At 45.6% G+C, this 18,717-nt stretch overlaps 1 protein-coding gene across 5 annotated transcripts in view; it reads right to left on the bottom strand.

The window, feature by feature from the left end:
* Wipf3 (WAS/WASL interacting protein family member 3) overlaps nucleotides 1-18,717 on the bottom strand; it is an 82,292-nt gene that overhangs the window by 37,627 nt on the left and 25,948 nt on the right. For all 5 annotated transcript variants that reach the window (XR_005873862.1, XR_005873860.1, XR_005873861.1 and 2 more), the window contains exon 2: nucleotides 16,073-16,231. Coding sequence is in view for 2 of the 5 variants with exons in the window: in XM_040737813.1 (XP_040593747.1) it covers nucleotides 16,073-16,174 (102 nt within the window). In the remaining 3 variants the exon portion in view is untranslated. The remainder of the gene's footprint in view (nucleotides 1-16,072; nucleotides 16,232-18,717) is intronic.

The raw sequence follows: 18,717 nt of genomic DNA, 5'->3' as shown, positions 1-18,717 counted from the left end.
AAAATAAAAGGAGGAGCAAGGTCATTTGTAAATAAAATAAGAGAAAGCAGGTTCCCATCTGCTAACCCTGACTTGTGTGGTCCCTAGTGTTCTACACTAGGACCCCGCCTGTGTCACAGGTCGGTCAGTCTAGGGGCTCCAGGCACATCAGCATTCCAGCAAGTGTCTCCAGGAACCAGGAGAGCTGGGAGAGGAAGTCAACAACTATTGCACAGCAGGTGAGCAGGCCAGAGTGCACTGCACTTGCCCAGAGGTCATCTATAATGGATGTCCAGATGAAGAGAGGCTGCCAGGAATTGATCGGACTCTCCACATCAGCTTCCAGAAATAGCAGGTATCTGTCCATCGATTCTGAAATGCATTACCGCTGGAGCACCTTCAGCACTTGTGTCATTAGAAGCAGAGGCCTACACTCTTGGGGGTCAACCGCCCCTCAGATATAGAGTCTATGTGTTTTTCTAATTAGCCAGCAAATGAAGGCAGCAAAGCCATGCGTGCACTTGGGAATGCGGGCACACATGCAGGACAGGAGCAAGAGCCGAGACACGGGTTCTGTTGGGGGACAGCTCAATCTGTGTCTAGAGATACAGATGTGTGGGCGGGCTTTTCCTACTGCGTGCCGTGGGGACAGCTGTGGGTGCAGAAGCCAGGGTCCCCTGAACTGGCTGAGTGATGACTTTGTATGCCGGGACTCCAAACACTGCATATTAGATGGGCTGGCCTATGTAGGAATCTATTTCTCACCATCTCCAGGTTAGGAGTCTAAGATTAAGGAGTCAGTAGTTAGAAAATTCAGGGGCCTCCTTCCCGGGCTTGCAGATGGCCCTCACTGGGTCCCCAGGACTCATTAGGGTTCTCCCTTCTATGCAAGTTCGTGAATGAGCTCCTTTTTTTTTTTTTTTTTTTTTTTTTTTACAGAGGTCTTAGTAGATTAAAGCCTGCCCTAATGGCCCTGTGTCCAAATGAAGACATTTGGAGGTACTAGGGCTTCAAGGAGTGATTTGGCAGTGGGTGGGGCACAGTTTCAACTGAGGCTCAGGCTACTGGGTGTCATCATTTGCCAAAAGGAACTTGACAGCTGTAAATAAGCTTCGTGACTCAGGTCAGTACTGTAATTGTTTACACACCACAGTGGCCTTCCCTCCTTGCCTGTGACACGGGACCCTTCAACTTGTCCCTTACTCCTTTTAAGAAGCATGCCAAGGTGAAGTAGATGTTAAAGTCAGTCTACCTCTTACCAAAGGGTGTCACGCATAAATAAAATCTGATCGCTGGGAGATGTCAACTGTGGGCATAGTGGAAGGGCACACACCATATTTTAGTTTCCAATTTCATCTCTTTTGGGATGAAAGAGTTGAGTCACAGTGGGTCCCCAAATATGGCTGCTTAGCCTAATCTCAAAGCTGGTTTCAAAACAAAATGTCTCACTGGGTTAGCTGATAGTGATCTCTAGAGTACCACGGAGCTCCAAGGAAGGAAGATGAACAGGTAAAATTGCCAGGAAGAGCAAGACTTGGTGGCACAATGCAAGCCAGGCTCTGTACAATGCAAGGCAGGCTCTACACACATCAAGGTGGCTCTGTACGGCATGAGACTGTGGACAGCACGAGGGAGGCTCTGTACAACTACACAGGCATTGCCAGCAGGGTAAAGAATCCACCTTCTGCAGACTGCAGATAAGTCACAATGACCTGCTCATCTCACCTTGAGTGCCGAGAGAGATCATGGAACTCTGTCCAACTGCTCAGTAAGCTATTGGAGGCTCTTGATTTTGAGTGACAATATGAAGGTGTTATTATAATTGCCCCGGAAAAAGTCTCCATTGCCAAAAAGAGACTTTGAACATATCCTTCTTTCCAGACTTGCATTCCAAAGCAGAAACCTAGCATGCTATTGTGTCTGTGTCAGAGCCCTGAGCAGGGCATCTATATTTGGCAGCAGAGAGAATGAGGCCTCTGGATATGCGCTGACTCCCCAGCAAAAAAGAAAAAGCCAACATGCATGTAACATGTACTAGAATAGTGTATCCCAACAGAGATGCCTTTTTAAAAAGTTATTTCCAACACAGAACAAGAACATGTGTGATTCTGTATGAGTTTTAGAGTTTACACAGAATCTCACAGATTCCTATGAGCCCTGGGAAGGATATGGTGGGTCCTATCCCCAGACTCCTCCCATTTTATTTTAAAACCCATCCTTTGACAGACACATTTAAGGTCTGGGGATGTATCTCAGTTGCTAGAGTACTTGCCTAGCATGCACAAAGCCCTAGATTCAGTTCCCAGAACTGCATAAACTTAGAGGTTCAAGGTTATCTTTTGCTATGTAGTGAGTTCAAAGCCAACCTGAGCTACATGAGACCTTGTCTCAAAAACCAAATAAAATATTTAAAGTTTTAGAGTAGTCTTTTCTTCAGACATTACTTAGCAAACAGAGAGAGGGAGGGAGGGGTGGAGAGAACAAGGAAGAGGGGTAAGGGAAGAAGGAGGGGAGGGAAAGAGAATGAGAATGGAAATGTTCTACAGAGGGACAGAGGAGCATGAGGTCACACAGAAGGCACTGACGAGGCCACGAGATGAAGCTCAGCTCCCGCTTCTTGTCTGGACCACCAGCACATGTGACCTCCAAGCTAGAAAAAAACAACACTGAACTTCACAGTTTCACACACACCCAGCTCCATGACTTGACGGCTGCTCTTGTGCAAGCCCAACCTCCATGCCCGACACCATAACCCAAGGAACATTCAGGTCGTAAACTTCTGTGTTTCCTCTAAGCATGCGAGTGGGGATGGAGAGATGTACAGTCCTGGTGAGATGCAGCAACGGATTTCACCTAGGTGAAGGACAGGAATGGATGATTCGGCAGGAAACGTCTACGCACGGTTGACAAGTCAGTGCCAACAAATGTGGCTGTGAGGGGGACGTCAGAGGGAAGAACCAAGTATGTTCTTAGCTCTCAACACGATTTTTAAACATGGTCTTAGATTCAGTGGTCTAGAAAACACTGTCACCACATGTATATTGTTCTAGAATATGCAGCAATCTACACAAAGCTCTTTTACCAGCACACTCAGGGACCTTCCTCATCTTTGGTGAATCTCTCCCTTTCTTCTTCTTCAATAACTGTATGTAAAATATATACAACTATCCATATATTACATGCTCTCGTGTGCTATATATTTATATGCATTTTAATCCCTAACATACACCTTGCCAGCTATGTTCATGTGACTATACCCAGAGGTTCCATCACAGAGCAGGCATCCTCTCAACAGGATGTAGTCAGACACAGAAAATACTGAAGGTGAAAATTTGTCCATAGTTAGTGACCTTGACCTTGCGAAGAGTTGTAGAGTGGGAGAATTTTGTTGTAATAATTACTGCAATGCTCTCTGTGGTTGTCTGAGGAAAAAAACAGCGACCAGATAGACGCCTTGGGCCAGGGCAGAGAACAGCGAGTGTAGCAGCGTCCCTCAGTACACTCACCTGCTGCCCTCTTGCCCCAGGGTCACGTGGGTAGAAAGCAGCTGGGGAGATGCCAATGGTGAGCTCACTGCTTTTAGGACATTCCACTCAAAAGTCACTTGTACTCACTTTCTTAGGAGGAGAACCTCAAACCATGCCACTGATGGGCCCAGTGGTTAAAGGGGACACCTGGGATGGCAAAGCAGCTAAAACCCCATAATATCAAGTCCTTAAAAAATAGAGCCCAGTTGTATGAAAAAAGCTTGAAACAGAGCATGAAAACATATCAATTTCAAGCAGATTACTACTGACCCATATCTCATTTTGCTAAACTAAAAGGCATCAATATTTGGTCCCCTGGACACCTCTCTGAATTAGTGAAAGCAGGTTGTACAGTCTCCTGCATCTGCCAAGTCACAAGAGTTATTTAAGGTATATGGAGCTTTCTTTTTAGTTATAGAAAATTAGAACTATGACCCCTAGGAGCCATCATCTAGCTTCAACAGTTGTCAATTCATAGTCAATCTCATCTTTTCCTTTCCTTTTCTTTTTTTCTTTTCTTTTCTTTGTTTTTCAAGACAGGCTTTCTCTGTGTAACAGTCCTGGTTGTCCTGGAACTCACTTTGTAGACCAGGCTGTCCTGGAACTCACTGAGATCCACCTGCCTCTGCCTCCCAAGTGCTGGGCTTAAAGGTGTGTACCACCACTGCTCAACCTCATCTTCATTTCAACCAGCTATTTACCTCCAAATACTTTAAATATATACATTAATACTGTTAAAAACATAAAAACGTGCCGGGCGGTGGTGGCTCACACCTTTAATCCCAGCACTTGGGAGGCAGAGGCAGGCGGATCGCTGTGAGTTCGAGGCCAGGCTGGACCGACAGCCTCCAAAACAATACAGAGAAACCCTGTCTTGTAAATATATATATATATATATATATATATATATATATATATATATATATGTATGTATGTATGTGTGTGTGTGTTAATAAGTAAAATAAATCAGAACTAATTGTAACATTAACTCTCATCTTTAAATAACAACTAACACAGTGAAAATATTCTACCTGTGTTCCAATTTCCTGTCAGTAAAATGTAAATAAACGCTTGGCTCAGACAGAGAAAGACCAGGGCATAGTATTTGACCTCAGTCTCCTGCAGCTGCTATAGAACCCAAGGAGAGGGCTTAAGGCCAGGCCATCTAGAATTCCCATACTGCCATGGCTGTGAAACCAGCCAGAGACAGGTGGCCTTCCCTTCAGCTAGTGTGTTAGTCTGCTACTACTGTTGTCCAACAGCTAGCCAAAGCCTTCTCCAAATGTGTAAAGTATTTAAGTTGTACTGCCATTTCCCTGGAGTGGGTGAGACACTCCCCCAGAAGACACCAAGTGGAGATGAGCCCCAGCAAAGGCCATGCAGTTCAAATCTGCTGTCCTGGAGTCTTCCTGCTGTAGTGTGGACACAGGTCCACGCAACTCAGCATGAACCAAAGGGAAGGCCACTCCTGGGAGAATGGATCCACAGAATACACGGGCAGGGCAACCTGGCAGAGTGAGTTTAAAACCACAGACAGCCTCAAGAAATGCACTTTCTTCCCTGTTTTTGGACTTCTTTCAGACTAATGGCGACGGTCACCTTGGAGCTCCCAACCTCGATCTTAACTTCTGCTGTTTATCCTGGCAACTTTGCATTAACACAGACCCTTGACTGGATTTGTTTCTGCTCTCTAAAATGGTTGTTGCCGCTATTTGTAAGAGATACTTGGCAAACAACCATTGTCACCCTCTGATTGGATCCTCACTGTTAGCCTAGGAGTCATTCATTCCATACAGATTTACAAGTGTCACCATGTGCCAGGCAATCCCCAAAATGTTAAGAACACATTGTGGAAAACAAACGAAAAACCCAATTCCTCCCTTCTTGAAGTTTCTGTGCTAGGGGCAATGGACCCCAGGGAGTGACCATTGTTATTCCCATGAATACATGGGAAACTGAGGCTCAGAGATGTTATTTGATTCACCTACCACACAGCTTGGAAACGGCTCCTGCGATTCAGTTTTCAATCTGCCTAACCTCATGGTTTTTTCCTTTTTACACAGCAGGCTGGAACATTACAGGATCCCTGCTGAAGCCCACAGCTTCCCACAATGCATTCCAAACTGAGGGCCAAGGGACACAAACACATTTTCACACCTTTGTGTTCCAGCTCTCCACGTGGTGCAGGTGGAGTCCTGCTGTCAGCATCTTGGAACACAGTCAGACTCCTCCGCTGTGCAAGGATCTTATTAAAATGTTAATCTATTGCTACCATCTACAACACAGCTGCACCCCGTGCTTTCTGTGAGCTTTAAAATAACTCCATGGAGAGCAAAGGTGGAGGGTCTATTCTCTGAGAAAATAATAACACATTAGAAAGGGAAAGGTTGTGATGAAGGATTCGTTCTGGTTTTTCAACAATTCCCCAAGTGTTAATTGTTACTGCTCCTAAGTTTGTTGTTTCTGATATAATTGCGCTTGCTCTACATAACATTTTGAGTAGAGTCTAGAGGTAGTGTGGTACTCTTATACACTACGGCAGAGAACCTGCTACTGGCTCTCAGGGCAAAGGCTGGTGGAAGGTATGAGGTAATGGCTAGCCAGCTCACAGTGGCCTTGCCTGTGACCTCAGTGCCAACTCAGGGAGTAAAGCTAGGATCCAGTGTCCACTGGGTGTCTGGCATTAGCATGAATCACTCATTAGCTGCTGCAAGATCACTAGCCACAAGACCCTCTCTCAATCCTCACTCCATTCTTGTCTGTTCAGGATTGTGCTCAAAAGATGGGAGGAACAAGCCTGGGAAGAGGAGGGTGACTTGTTAGGTGGCAAAGGGACTTCAAGGAACCCAGAGGTAGGAAGTAACAAAGAGGCCGTATGTGCTCAAACTTCTGCTCTGGGAATAGGAAGGGGTTATACTCATTACTATACTACCTTGCTCTGGGACTAGGAGACCAGCTCTATACTCTTCATTACTCTGTCTGAGCAGGGATGTGCTTTGTTCTAGATTCAGGAATCTACACTTTTCAGAGGCAGAGACCCAGCAGCTCTGTCAGCCTGAGCTCAGTACCTCACATGATGGCCTGGTCACAGGTAGGGACTGATCATGCTGCAGCTGAGCTTATCTGTCACTTACTGTCCCCACTGTGTGCCCATCAGCAATGGTAGCAGAGACTCTATGTGAGCTCATCCCAAGTAGGGTGACAGCTAAACACAAAGCTAGATCCTCTGCCCTGGCCCCACCTCCTCCTTGTGATGATAAATTATTTATGGTTTAATAAAGATCGCCTGAAGTATCAGAACGCAAAGCCATCCACACTAGTTAGCTATAGAAGCTAGGCAATGGTGGCATACACCTTTAATCCCACAATTTAGGAGATAAAGCAGATAGATCTTTCTGTGAGGGCTACATGAGAGTGAATCGGTCTAAAGGAGAATCAGAGCTCACACCTTTAATCCCAGCCATAGGGAGGTATATAAAAGACAGAAGCCCAGTGTCTCAAACTGCATTCTGAGATTTAGTCTCCAGCCATGTTGAGGAGAAGCAGCAGTCTGAAGCTTGATGCAGAGCTCGTGGAGACAGGATCACCTCTGTTGGACTGAGGTAGAGGTGAGAGCTAGTGGACAGCTGCTTTGCTTTTCCGATCTTCTGCTTGAACTCCAACAACAGTCTCTGGGTTTTTGTTTTTGGTGTTTTGCCTCCTCAGAGGGATTCTCTGCTACTACAACACAGCTTTATTTGGAGGCTCAACTGCTACCTTTTTTCAATTTTAAGGAAAAAACTAATATGTAAATAGAAAAGCAATGGATACACAAAGAATGGGAAAGAAAGACTAACTCCAGAAGCAGCCTGGGATACAGGAAGGAGTCTTAGATGCTGTGTCCAAGTTTTGGGGAATGTGATCCATTGATTTTCTAACTTGCAGATAGCAAAGGGCACCAGCAGTGGCTGAGAATTCCATAGCCTTGGAGTTCTAATCTCTAGCAAATGGCAACTAGTTTCATGCTGGAGATTAGGCCTGGTGCCACCAGGCCAGAGTTTAGGCCTCAGCCTTATCAGACTAGTAGCTGTGCACCCCTGGATAAGCTCTTAGCCCATCTGTGATTCTTAAAACTTAGAATAATATCACCTAGAGCTGAAGATAAGGTTAGTAGTTAAGAGCATTTACTGCGTTTGAAGAGGATCTAGGTTTGATTCCTAGCACCCACTTGGAGGCTAACAACAGTCTGTAACCTGAGATCCAGGACATCCAACACCCTTTTCTGGCCTCCTACATTGCTGCACACACATGGCACACATACATACATGCAAGTAAAACACTCACACACACAAAACAAAAATTAATCCTTAGAAAATAATAGTATCACCTGCTATGAAGGCGCTCTCATGAAGAAGAACCCGATGGGCAAGCAACAGAGCTTAGCATCACTCACAGCTTGCTGGCAGTGGTCCTTCAGCTGTTTGGTGTCTCGAGTGTGCAAGGCAGAATGCTCCAGCACATACCCAGGAGCTATAGAGACATCCACTGCCATCCCCGAGTGGGTCTGTGACACTGGGCTGTCAGTGCTCTCTGAACCTTAGCTCCCTTACCTGGCCCACCAGTGCTGGCCCTACTGACTTCTAACCGCAAGTCACCCATGCTCAGTGCTCGGCATAGTTCCCAGGCCTGGCAGCTGTTCAGGAGGTGCCTGCCACTACTGTCACACACCATCATCTTCACACAGTCTCACTCAGCCCACTGGCAAGTCATTGTGCATCCTTTTCTCTTTAAAGGCATCTTTCTTGAATTACAAAAATAAGAACAAAGGGGCAGGAGATGCAGACCGATGAATTGCTGGCCAAGCGCCGTTGAAGCCCCGGGTTCCATCTACGATACTGCAACAAATTTAAAAAACAAATCTCATGTGGATAGGTGAGAAGGTGGAGGAATTATTATTCAAAAATAAGTGAAACTTCCATGTCTGAAAAGCCAGTGGTGACACGTGACACTGGTGCCTGTCCTCACTATCTTCATCTGAATGTGCATGAGCCAGCGTGGTTTTGCACACATCATTTGTATACAGCGCTGCTGCAGGTTTTTCTTGTCCTGCCAGGTCCCGCTACCCTTCTTAGCCCCAAATAAACACACAGACACTATTTATTATAAAACTGTTGGCTGACGACTTGGGCTTCTTATTGGCTAGCTTACTCTTAATCATTAACCCATTTCTCTTAATCTATGTATTGCCACAAAGCTGTGGATTACCTGTAACCCAGCATGTTACCCATTAGTCAGCATGGTGCCCTCTCGAGGCACCTCTCCACCTCCCTTTTCCCGAATTCTCCTCATCTCCTAGTCCTGCCTATCTTCCCGCCTCTATTGGCTGTAGACCAAACAGTGTTTTATTCATCAACCAATAAGAGAAACATATATACAGAAGGACATCCCCATCACAGGACTCAATCCACCGAGGCGTCGCCTCATGCGTGGCCTTTTATTAAAGACTTTAGGAGTCCTCAGGACTGCTTTGTCACGGAGTGTAGAGCTGAGACCCTGCCTCAGGTTTCCACACCTGCTCAGGCTGGTTGTCTAATGACAGTTAGCCACATGACCTTGGAAGGTGTTCACATTTACGACAAGAAAGGCAAAACTTAGAGCTGTTGGGCAAGGGATGTAAGACCCCAGCATCTCTAGGACCCACATTCTTATCACAACCATGCTCAGATGAAGTTAGACCTGGAAGGCAGAAATGACTGCCTTGTGGGTTTTCTGGGAATGGCTAGTGATGGTGGAATTTCAAGTTCCCTTAGGCCAAAACCCAGCAGTTTGGGGTGTGAATAATGCTCTGGCGAGGAGTATGGGCTCCAGAAACTGCCTATATCCCACGGCTGGCTTGGCACTGTGGAATTGTCCTTCCCTTCCTTTTAGGTGCCGCACGGGGTGGCTTCTGCTCAGGCCAGGTACATGGGATGAAAACCCTTCTGGCTTGCTGACTGGATCACTGTTGCTGGGGTTCCTGTCAGTTCCTGGGCATCATCAGTATACAGCTACATGCCATGCAGGCTTCTCCTCTCTGTGCCTGCCACCCGCCCACCTCACAGCTGCGACAGACAAACATGTTTGAATGGTGTCCTGAATGGCCCTTTGCAAGCGTGAGTGGCAGGTCCAGGCACACCTCTAGTGCAGACAGGAAATCTGCTGCAAAAAAACCAGCTCGGTTTTCATGGACCTGTTGTTGCTGCTCTCTATGCAACTCCACAGAGAAAGGAATTAGGTTTTTAAAATCACTAGAAGACAAAGGTGTCGTTTTGTAGACTGGTAAACAAAAGGCAAGGCCAGCTTTAATACAATACACAGAGGGTGCACTGTAAAAACCTCCTCTTCCTTCCAGGATCACTCGGTCCCAGGGAAACACTTGAGTCCCCCGTTAGCAGCACGACTCAAAACACCAGCATGTCAAGAGAACACACTTGAGTGACAGCACTTAAGATTCCGCGAGCCTTTCATTATTGCAAATGCACTAGTGAACATGCAAATTACCCTTTTGAGAGCGTATATAATAGGCAGTTCTACCAAGCTTCCTTCCACCCCGCTCTGCCACCCCCACTTCTTCCCCAATAGCATCAGATTCCAGGGTATCTCAGGGCACTTCAGAGAACAGTGCATTTTCTACCCTGCTTTCCTATCGGAAGCCCTTGCACCCCAGAGATGGCAGGAAAATCTCCCCGGGTAAGTCATGTCTGATAGTGTCAACTCTGAGATGACTACTTGGTCCATGAATCATGCAATCCTCAGTCCACAGGAGAAACATGATGCCACCGGGTTTCCAAATGAAATGACTTGACAAGCACTAAGAGGGAACAGAACACCGAGGCCCACTATTGTTTCCCTGCAGTAGCCTTCAGAACAGGTAGGAAAAACGCACGGCACTGTGGCATCGTCTGCATCAGCATGTTGCCTCTCATGGTGAAGCAATGGCAGCAAGCCAGTTCATCCTTGATGTTGAGACAGCAAGATATGGCCAGCTCTGGGACAACCGTCTCTCTCTGAGGATGCTTTATAGCAATATTAAACCTAATGTCAGGGAAACCCCTGGTTTTATTTCATGAATAAACTCATGTGCTACAGCCATGCATATTACTGGCAGGCTCTGACTGGGCTACCAATCTCCAAAATTTTGACAAAGTTCTTTGATGTCTGCATTTTGCTCTGTGGGTGACCATGGCAGGCAGATGAAATTCACGTGCCCTTATGGAGTTTGCTGTCTCACTTTATCTAATATGCTTGGAAACAAGGATACAAGAGGATTTGAAAATAAGTTTAGTACAGTTCGGCAGCATTTCAAATTCAAATCCATTGTAGGCTTAGAAAACACATTTAAAAAACGCATTCCATGCCAGGAGTTGGTGGTGCACGCCTTCAATCCCAGCATTTGGGAGGCAGAGGAAGGCGGATCTCTGTGAGTTCGAAGCCAGCCTGGTCTACAGAGCAAGTTCCAGGACAGAATCAAAGCAATACAGAGAAACTCTGTCTCGAAACACCTCCCAACCCCCCAAAACCCACATTCTAAACAAAGCAACACTAATAATTTAGCTATAAGTGAGTCAACACACCCCACAGGCAATTTGCACAGCTTGCTGGATTTTAAAGGTACAAGAAAAAGGAGAACAGCTAAAAAGAGGTGGCAGTGGGCTGGGCAGGGTGTGGGGTTTCAGGGAAGGGCGGAGACATTAGGCCAGAGCTGCCTGGCTGAGCAGAAGCTTACGCTAAAACCCCTACAGCCCTCTCCACCTCCTGCCGCATCAAAGATGCACATGCCTGGAGTTGGGGGATAGGAGATGGTAAAAGGGGAGAAGGAGAAATCTTCACAACTTATTAAAACTTGGTCAGGCATCAGGAACTTCTAGACCCATCTGTGCACTTAAAAAAATAATCCAGTTTTGAAAAGGAACCTTGTTGAATGTGTTTGCCAAGAACCCTGAACTCCAGCTATCTGATTGTTTTGGTTCTGATCAGGGTCGTAAACTCTACCATGCCTATCGTGTTCGCTCGGCTGGAGATGTCGCTAACTAGTAAAGATTGGCCAAGCGCACATAGGCTCCAGGTTCCTGCAACAAACATATAAACAAACAACAGCAGATAGATTTATCCAGAGTCTCAATGACGCCCCCCACTGCCATGCTTCCTCTTAGTAATTATTTATCCACAACCCATCTTTTCAGGTCCTTGACTACAAACTCCCATTGTCCAGGCTGTGTTCAGGGTTGAGTTTAGTCTTACTTCCCATGGTGCCTGGGGTCCTGAATAAGGGCCTTGTTTTGGATTTTAACAAATGCTTAAAGCCCTGACCATTAGTTAGGAAAACTTTAGCTCTGCTTCTTAACTCTGTTTACTCATACAGTCTTTAATTTCCTGATGTGGGATGCCCCTCTGTGTGCTGTGAATATGTTTTTATCGCCATTGGTTAAATAAAGAAGCTGTTTTTGCCCATGACAGGGCAGAATAGAGCTAGGCAGAGAAGTCAAGCTGAATACAGGAAAAAGAAGGCAGGGTCAGAGAGACGCCAGCAGCTGCCGAGGAGCAAGATGTGAGGTAACAAGCCACGAGCCTCATGGTAAAATACAGTATAATAGAAATGGGTTATTTTAAGTTGTAAGAGCTAGTTAATAATAAGCCTGAGCTAATAGGTCAAACAGTTTGTAGTTAATGTAAACCTCTGAGTGGTAATTTGGGAACTGGTGAGTGGGAGAGAAACCTCCAGTTACAATTTCCTGTCTCATTCATTCATTCATTCATTCATTCATTTGTTCATTCATCCTTCCTCTTCCTTCTTTCCTTCCTTTCTTCTCTCCCCTCACCTTCCTCTTCCCCTCCTCCATCCCTCTCTTCATTTCTTCCTTTCCTACCTTCATAATCTGAATGTCTATGTCAAGCCAGAGACAAAAAATGCAGGATTAAATAAATGTAAACACTAATAAAATAAAAACATAGTTAAAAACATTTACTGCTCCAAAGGAGGGCTTTGAAAATAAGTACAGAAACCAGCGGGGTCAGTGGATTGGACCTCAGCTTGGATTTTATTAGAACGTTTCTTCCAGACGGAAGGAACATCCATATAAAGACCACGGTGGGGGGAGGTTCAGGGGGAGCTGGAGAGGGAGGCGGGCCCCAGGTTGTCAAAGGCCATGGGAAGTCCCTGAGAGGGAATGCAGAGAAGGACAACACATGATGTAAGCTTGCTGAGATGCTGGTGGCTGGAGAGACACGGGAGGCTCAACAAGGCCAGCTGGCTGCAGGACAGGTATTGGTGACTTGTCCCCGGAAGGGGCCAGACAGTAAATATTCCAGGGATTGTAGGCTAAGGGGCCAAATGAAAGTTAGCCTATGTGACTGTCTGTAGCAAAAGAGAAATAATTTCCACAAAATATTTATTGCCCAAATTGAAATAAATAAATCAATTATTAAGACACAGGTCCACAAACGATAAGGGAGTTCCTTTTGGTCAAATAACATTTTCCTTGGTTGCTGCGTCAGCGATATAGCAGAAACACAGGCACTGATGATGTGCAAATGAGTAAACTTTATTTATGAGCTAAAATCTGAATATCATGTCATTTTATGCATCATAAAATATTTTCCTTTCAATTCTTCACCCCAGCTATTGGGCTGGGAAGCACCTTGGTCACAGCTTGCCCACATTCTAGATGTGTGTGAGTGCTTGCTTACGCAGGTTGTGACTGCGCTTCTCGCTGTGTGGCGGCAGATGGCTTGTGATGTAAGGTTATCCTAGTGGGGATGCAATTTAGAGGCACAGTTTCCCGCATGATCTGTAGGTAAGAAAGGGCTGTGTGGGGTGCCGCTCTGTAGCACAGCCACGGTTCACTAAGGGTGGGCCATGGGTTGGTCCCCAACATGGAAGAAAAAAAAAGAGATGGAATCTGTGAGATGCTTAGAATCTCAACAGCATTCTTTGCCCAGCAACTCAAAACTCATTTGTCATTATCGGTGTGTGTGTGTGTAAGACTGTGTGTGACAGAGTGTGTTGTGTGAATGTGAGAGTATGTGTGTGTGTGTGTGTGAGAGAGAGAGAGAGGGAGAGAGAGAGAGAGAGAGAGAGAGAGAGAGAGAGAGAGAGAGAGAGAGAGAGAGAGAGAGAGAGGATAAGAGAACAGCTTTGGGGAATCAGTTCTCTCATTCTGCCTTTTTGTGGGTTTTAAGGACCACACTGAGGCTTGCCCAACAAATGCCTTAACCCCCTGGGTCATCTTGATGTCCCCCAATGACTCTGAACTTGGTGCCCACAGGTTTCCTGGGCAACCTTCCTGAATCAATTGTACTTTGGAAATTATATACTAATTGGAGTATGATTTTTAATGAAGATCTAGCATGCTGTATTGTGTACTGGGAAACAATTTTTGACTCTCCTGCAAATTAAAAAATTTAATTTCTTTTTTGGCTACCATTACAAGTAATCTAATTATTAATGTCATATAGCTATATAGTCTTTTTTCAGAATATCAGAAATGTCTATTATTTTCACAATATTTTATCTTTTAATCAAAACTAGATTTTTTTCATGCAATATATTCTAATTACATTTTTTCCTCTTCCAACTCTCCTTCCAGATCCTCTCCACTCTCCCACCCACCCAAAGCCACACCCTTTCTCTCTGGATCATTAGAATACAAATAGCTATCTAAATAATAATAATCCCAAAACTAAAAAAAACAAAAACAAACAAATAAACAAACAAAACAAAACAGAATAGGACAAAACAAAAAGCAAACAGGAAAAAAAAGCCAAAGAAAAAATGCAAGAAACACATATAGATGCCGAGACATACACATGTACACACACAGAAAACCTATAAAAGCCGAATCAGAAGCCATGATATACAAGCAAAAGATCTATAAGGTTAAAAAAATGTCCAGACAAAGAACTGTGTGACAAAAGCACTCCCAAAACACCACTGAGTTTGTTGTGTTGGCATCCACTGCTTGGCATGGGGCCTGCCCTAAGTGTGGTTTGTGTACCCAGTGAAACTGCATTGAGAAAACTAAGTTTCCCTCTGTGAGCTGTTACCAGAGGGAGATAACTAACAGGTTAGAAATGCGGGCCTGTGTCTTTTCCCCATCAGTGCTGGGACCCCATCTGACGGATCTGTGCATGCCACCACAGTCTCTGAGTTCGTAGGCATGTGTCAGTCCTGTTGTGTCAAGAGGGACTTGTTTCCTCGGTGTCCTCCATCCTCACTAGCTCCCACGATTAATTTCTTAAAGAAAGATTGTCTAGAACATAGAGCACATTTGTTTTTTAAACTGTTTGGTCAATACCACAAAATTGTCTCTTAGGACATAATAATTTTAGTAGTCATTAAGAGTTCCAAGACCTGAGCTGGGTTCTGGTGGTGCTCACCTTTAATCCCAGCACTTGGGAGGCAGAGACAGGTGGATCTCTGTGAGTTCAAGGTCAGCCTGGTATATAGTGCAAGTGCTACACAGAGAAACTCTGTCTTGAAAAACCACACACACACACACACACACACACACACACACACACACACACACACACACAGTTTCCAAGACTTGATTCCAACACTCTGGCCAGTTCTAAAACCTCCAATGTCAAACAAGTAGATGGATCCTGCTTTCTCGCTATAGGTGGATTATTTCTTATCTAGGATCCATCAATAGTTTCTCCCTTGTTTTCTTGATTTACAAACTGTTCATCACCACGTAGTGATGACCTTGAATTTGAGCATGCAGGGTCAAGCTCAGCAGTGAAACTTCAGTGCTTATTCCTATTCTGTCTATATTTTCCCTCCACCAGGCAGTATCTGAGAATATTCTTATTGCCGCACTTGAGGGGTGTTACTGGCATGGCATAGGCAGAGGCTGAGGATCTTGTTAAACAGTATCCTAAAATATACAGCTCAGCGACTCCCCACCCCAGCTAGTCTGTCTCAGTGTCACTGGTGCTGAGGTTGAATTCTGTTCCAGAACAGAACAGCCACCCTCCGTGGCACTCTTCTAACGCAAATCCAATGATTAAACTAAAAGTATAGCCTGGATAGAAGTAGACTAGCTTCATTGCTTCAGACACAGGGATTTCTGTCGGTGAGTCCCATTTCCCTGTAGCTTTCAACCCAACATGTAACTCGATGGACTTAGACCTGGGGGACCGAAGCCAGGGTATCATCATCACCTTCTGCACAACACCCCACCTAGACTTGACTTCTCAGTGTCTTATGGGCCTGGCTTTAGCAGGAGGCTTTCACCAGCGTCTAGCGAGACGGAAGGTCACTTAGGGAGACTGGGAAAGCCTGCAGCACGTGGTGGGGACTGAGTGGGGGGGGGGAATCGTGGAGACTGAAGAAAGGTGGAAATGAGATGTGTGGGGGAGCAGGGGAGGGAGAGAAACGTTTAGTCCAGACTGATTACACCCCAAAGCAGCCAGAGTCAGAATCCTAAGGAGTGCCTGTCACCTGGGAGCCTGCACCAGCAGCATCCCAACACCAATCTCCTGTTCAAGATCATTCAGAGGCAGGAGCTCCACAGGGAGACACAGGGAAAACAAACAGGCCTTACCGGGGGCCCTGGTGGGGGTGGAGGGGGAGGAGCCCCCAGAGGTGGAGGAGGTGGAGGCAGAGGAGGTGGCGGTGGTGGTGGTGGTGGTGGTGGCACCGGCATATGTCACAGTGTTGGTGTCTCTTGCTTATGAATGGTTCCAAGAGAGTAGTTTCTGGTCTGCAAAAGAAAAAAAAGAGAGATCGTTTTTAACTCAGTGTCTTTTGACACACAGTTAATGCAGGTCTTGTTGACACACACATTTGTAGACAGTTCCATTCTTCCCATTCTTCCCCTAGTTCCTTAGTTCATCTGATTGTTCATTCAGTAGCTGAGCACTTATTGGGAGGCCTGCCTGGCTATGTGCAGCAGGGAGAAAAGCAGATAGATTCTAACTAGGTGATAAAACTGACAGAATTCACTCTTGAATCTCCACAGAAAGTGAGTATTTAAACACACACACACACACATACACATACACACACCTCTCATTCTAAAGTGATTTTCTGATGACTGACTCCTACATCAGTACCAATTTCCTGCAGTTTTATCTTTTTTAGCGTGACAGTAAACAGAATGACATTTGACCTTTCCTCCATGTCAATTCAGCCTCACAAAGGATGCTGGCCTTAAGCAACACTTATGAAGGATGTTCACATCTTCCTGCCTCTTTCAAATCCCTTCCCTTGCCGAGACCAGCTTTAAATCATAAAACCCCTTTGTTGTATGTACAGGTTTGGGAATTCAGGTGTTTTGAGGATCCTTAATTCTCACTGTGTTTGCCTAGAGGTTAGGAGTGTGCTGTCCCGGCTGCAGGGCCTTTGAGATCAACACACTTAAGTGACTGGTCCTTAGATAGGACAGGCCTGCTGAAGCAGTGTAAGTGTGAATTACCTCTGGAGTTCATTCATCCCCATTAGTTCAGAGGAAACATATCACTATTCTTCCATCTGGTTTCATGAGCCAACAAACTGAAGAAACTCAAAGGAGAAGTGTTAAGACAAAGCAGTGGTGTGTGTGTGAGAGAGAGAGAGAGAGAGACAGAGACAGAGACAAAGAGAGACAGAGAGACAGAGACAGAGACAGAGAGGGTGTGCATGTGTGAAAACCTTATTCTCAAATTCTCATTCTGAATGAACACAGATGGCTGGCCATGCAAACAAACAAAGAAGGGGACGCAGGGGTGACAGAGGGATAGTGTGTCACCTGTGTCAGGTAGGGATCCACACCCTATGAAACCAGAGCTCATTGAAAAGAGTCTACACTATGGCAGTTTGTGAGAGCTGTGTGACACACAGCTTCCGTTAGCCACTGGGGCATGCAGGCGCTTTTAGAATTGCAGGCAGCCCTCTACACCCATGTGCTCTGTCTGCATCTGCTTGCCAAACCAACCAAAAATTGAGAACATGCGCACGCGCACGTGCGCGCGCACACACACACACACACACACACACACACACACATACCTGTCTGTCCATCCGTACCCTTTCCCTCTTTGTCATTATTCCCCGAACATTGCAGTGCAACAGCTGTTTGCACAGATCTTGCATTGCATTAGGTTATTATGGGTAATCTAGAGAAGATCTAAGCTAAACTATCCCAAGGCTGTGTGCAGGTTACATACAAATAGACTGCATATACCACTTAATAAATATAAGGACTTGGATGTCTGAGAATTTGGTATCCATGGGAGTTCCTGGAACCAGCCCTTTCAGATACCAACAGAAAACTGTACTTACCCACATTCCAAAATGGAATTTAAAAAAAACCCCGAATATGTGGTTTTTCTTCTGGAGAGAGTAAGTTTTGGCCAATACTGGGTTTGCATTTCTATGTAGCACCAGTTATTGTGAGCTGAGGGAGGAAGGCTCTCCACACCTTACCCAGGCCTCGCCCCATTAACCTCTGTGTAATATTATTTGAGTCTATGGCCACAGCCTGCTTTCTATTTACAAGGAGTGCTGAAAAGGGGGGTCCTGGCTTCTAGCTGGCTCGTACTTTGGGGAGTTTCTTGTGTTTTATAGAGAATGTGTCTAAAGATAGTGGGTGACCACATGACAAACTTCTACCTCATCCCAGGTAAGAGACAGTAGTGAGTACCAGGCAAGCACCTGTGTGTCCTGAGTCCCCTGCCCTTCCCATAGGCAGACATTTCTGTCCCCATGTCCTTCCTGCTAACAAGGACAGATCTCAGAGTCACCTGTTTGTCTTTTGAATACTCAGTCATTTCTACCAAAGGTTTGCTTATTATGCTCGCCCCCACTCCACTGAAGTGCAGTTGCCTTCCATGCAATTCCAGCCTCCTTTGGATTTTATGCTAACTGTTCGTGGTGGTGGTGCTGAGTGCGGCAGATGTGTTCTGGGACCTGTGTGATGGTCTTCGTACACAGGACCTGCCCTGTGAACTCTGTTTAAGATAAGAATGAAGCCTCAGAGCACTCATTTTCCAGATAAAATGTCGAGGGAAGAAGCCATGCAGACTGGGAACCCAGGTCTGTGTGAGTCTCAAGACGGGAGCACGGAGCAATCTGTTCCGCTCAAATCTCCCTCGTGTGTGTGTGTGTGTGTGTGTGTGTGTGTGTGTGTGTGTGTGTGTGTGTGTGTAAAAGCTGCTTTTTGGTTATTTCATGAGTTGGGAGAAAGTATAAGCCTTTGGATATCTGGCT

This window comes from Mesocricetus auratus, unplaced genomic scaffold (genome assembly GCF_017639785.1).
Source record: "Mesocricetus auratus isolate SY011 unplaced genomic scaffold, BCM_Maur_2.0 Super-Scaffold_100676, whole genome shotgun sequence".
NCBI lineage: Eukaryota > Metazoa > Chordata > Mammalia > Rodentia > Cricetidae > Mesocricetus > Mesocricetus auratus.
This window is presented reverse-complemented; position numbering and strand designations above follow the sequence as displayed.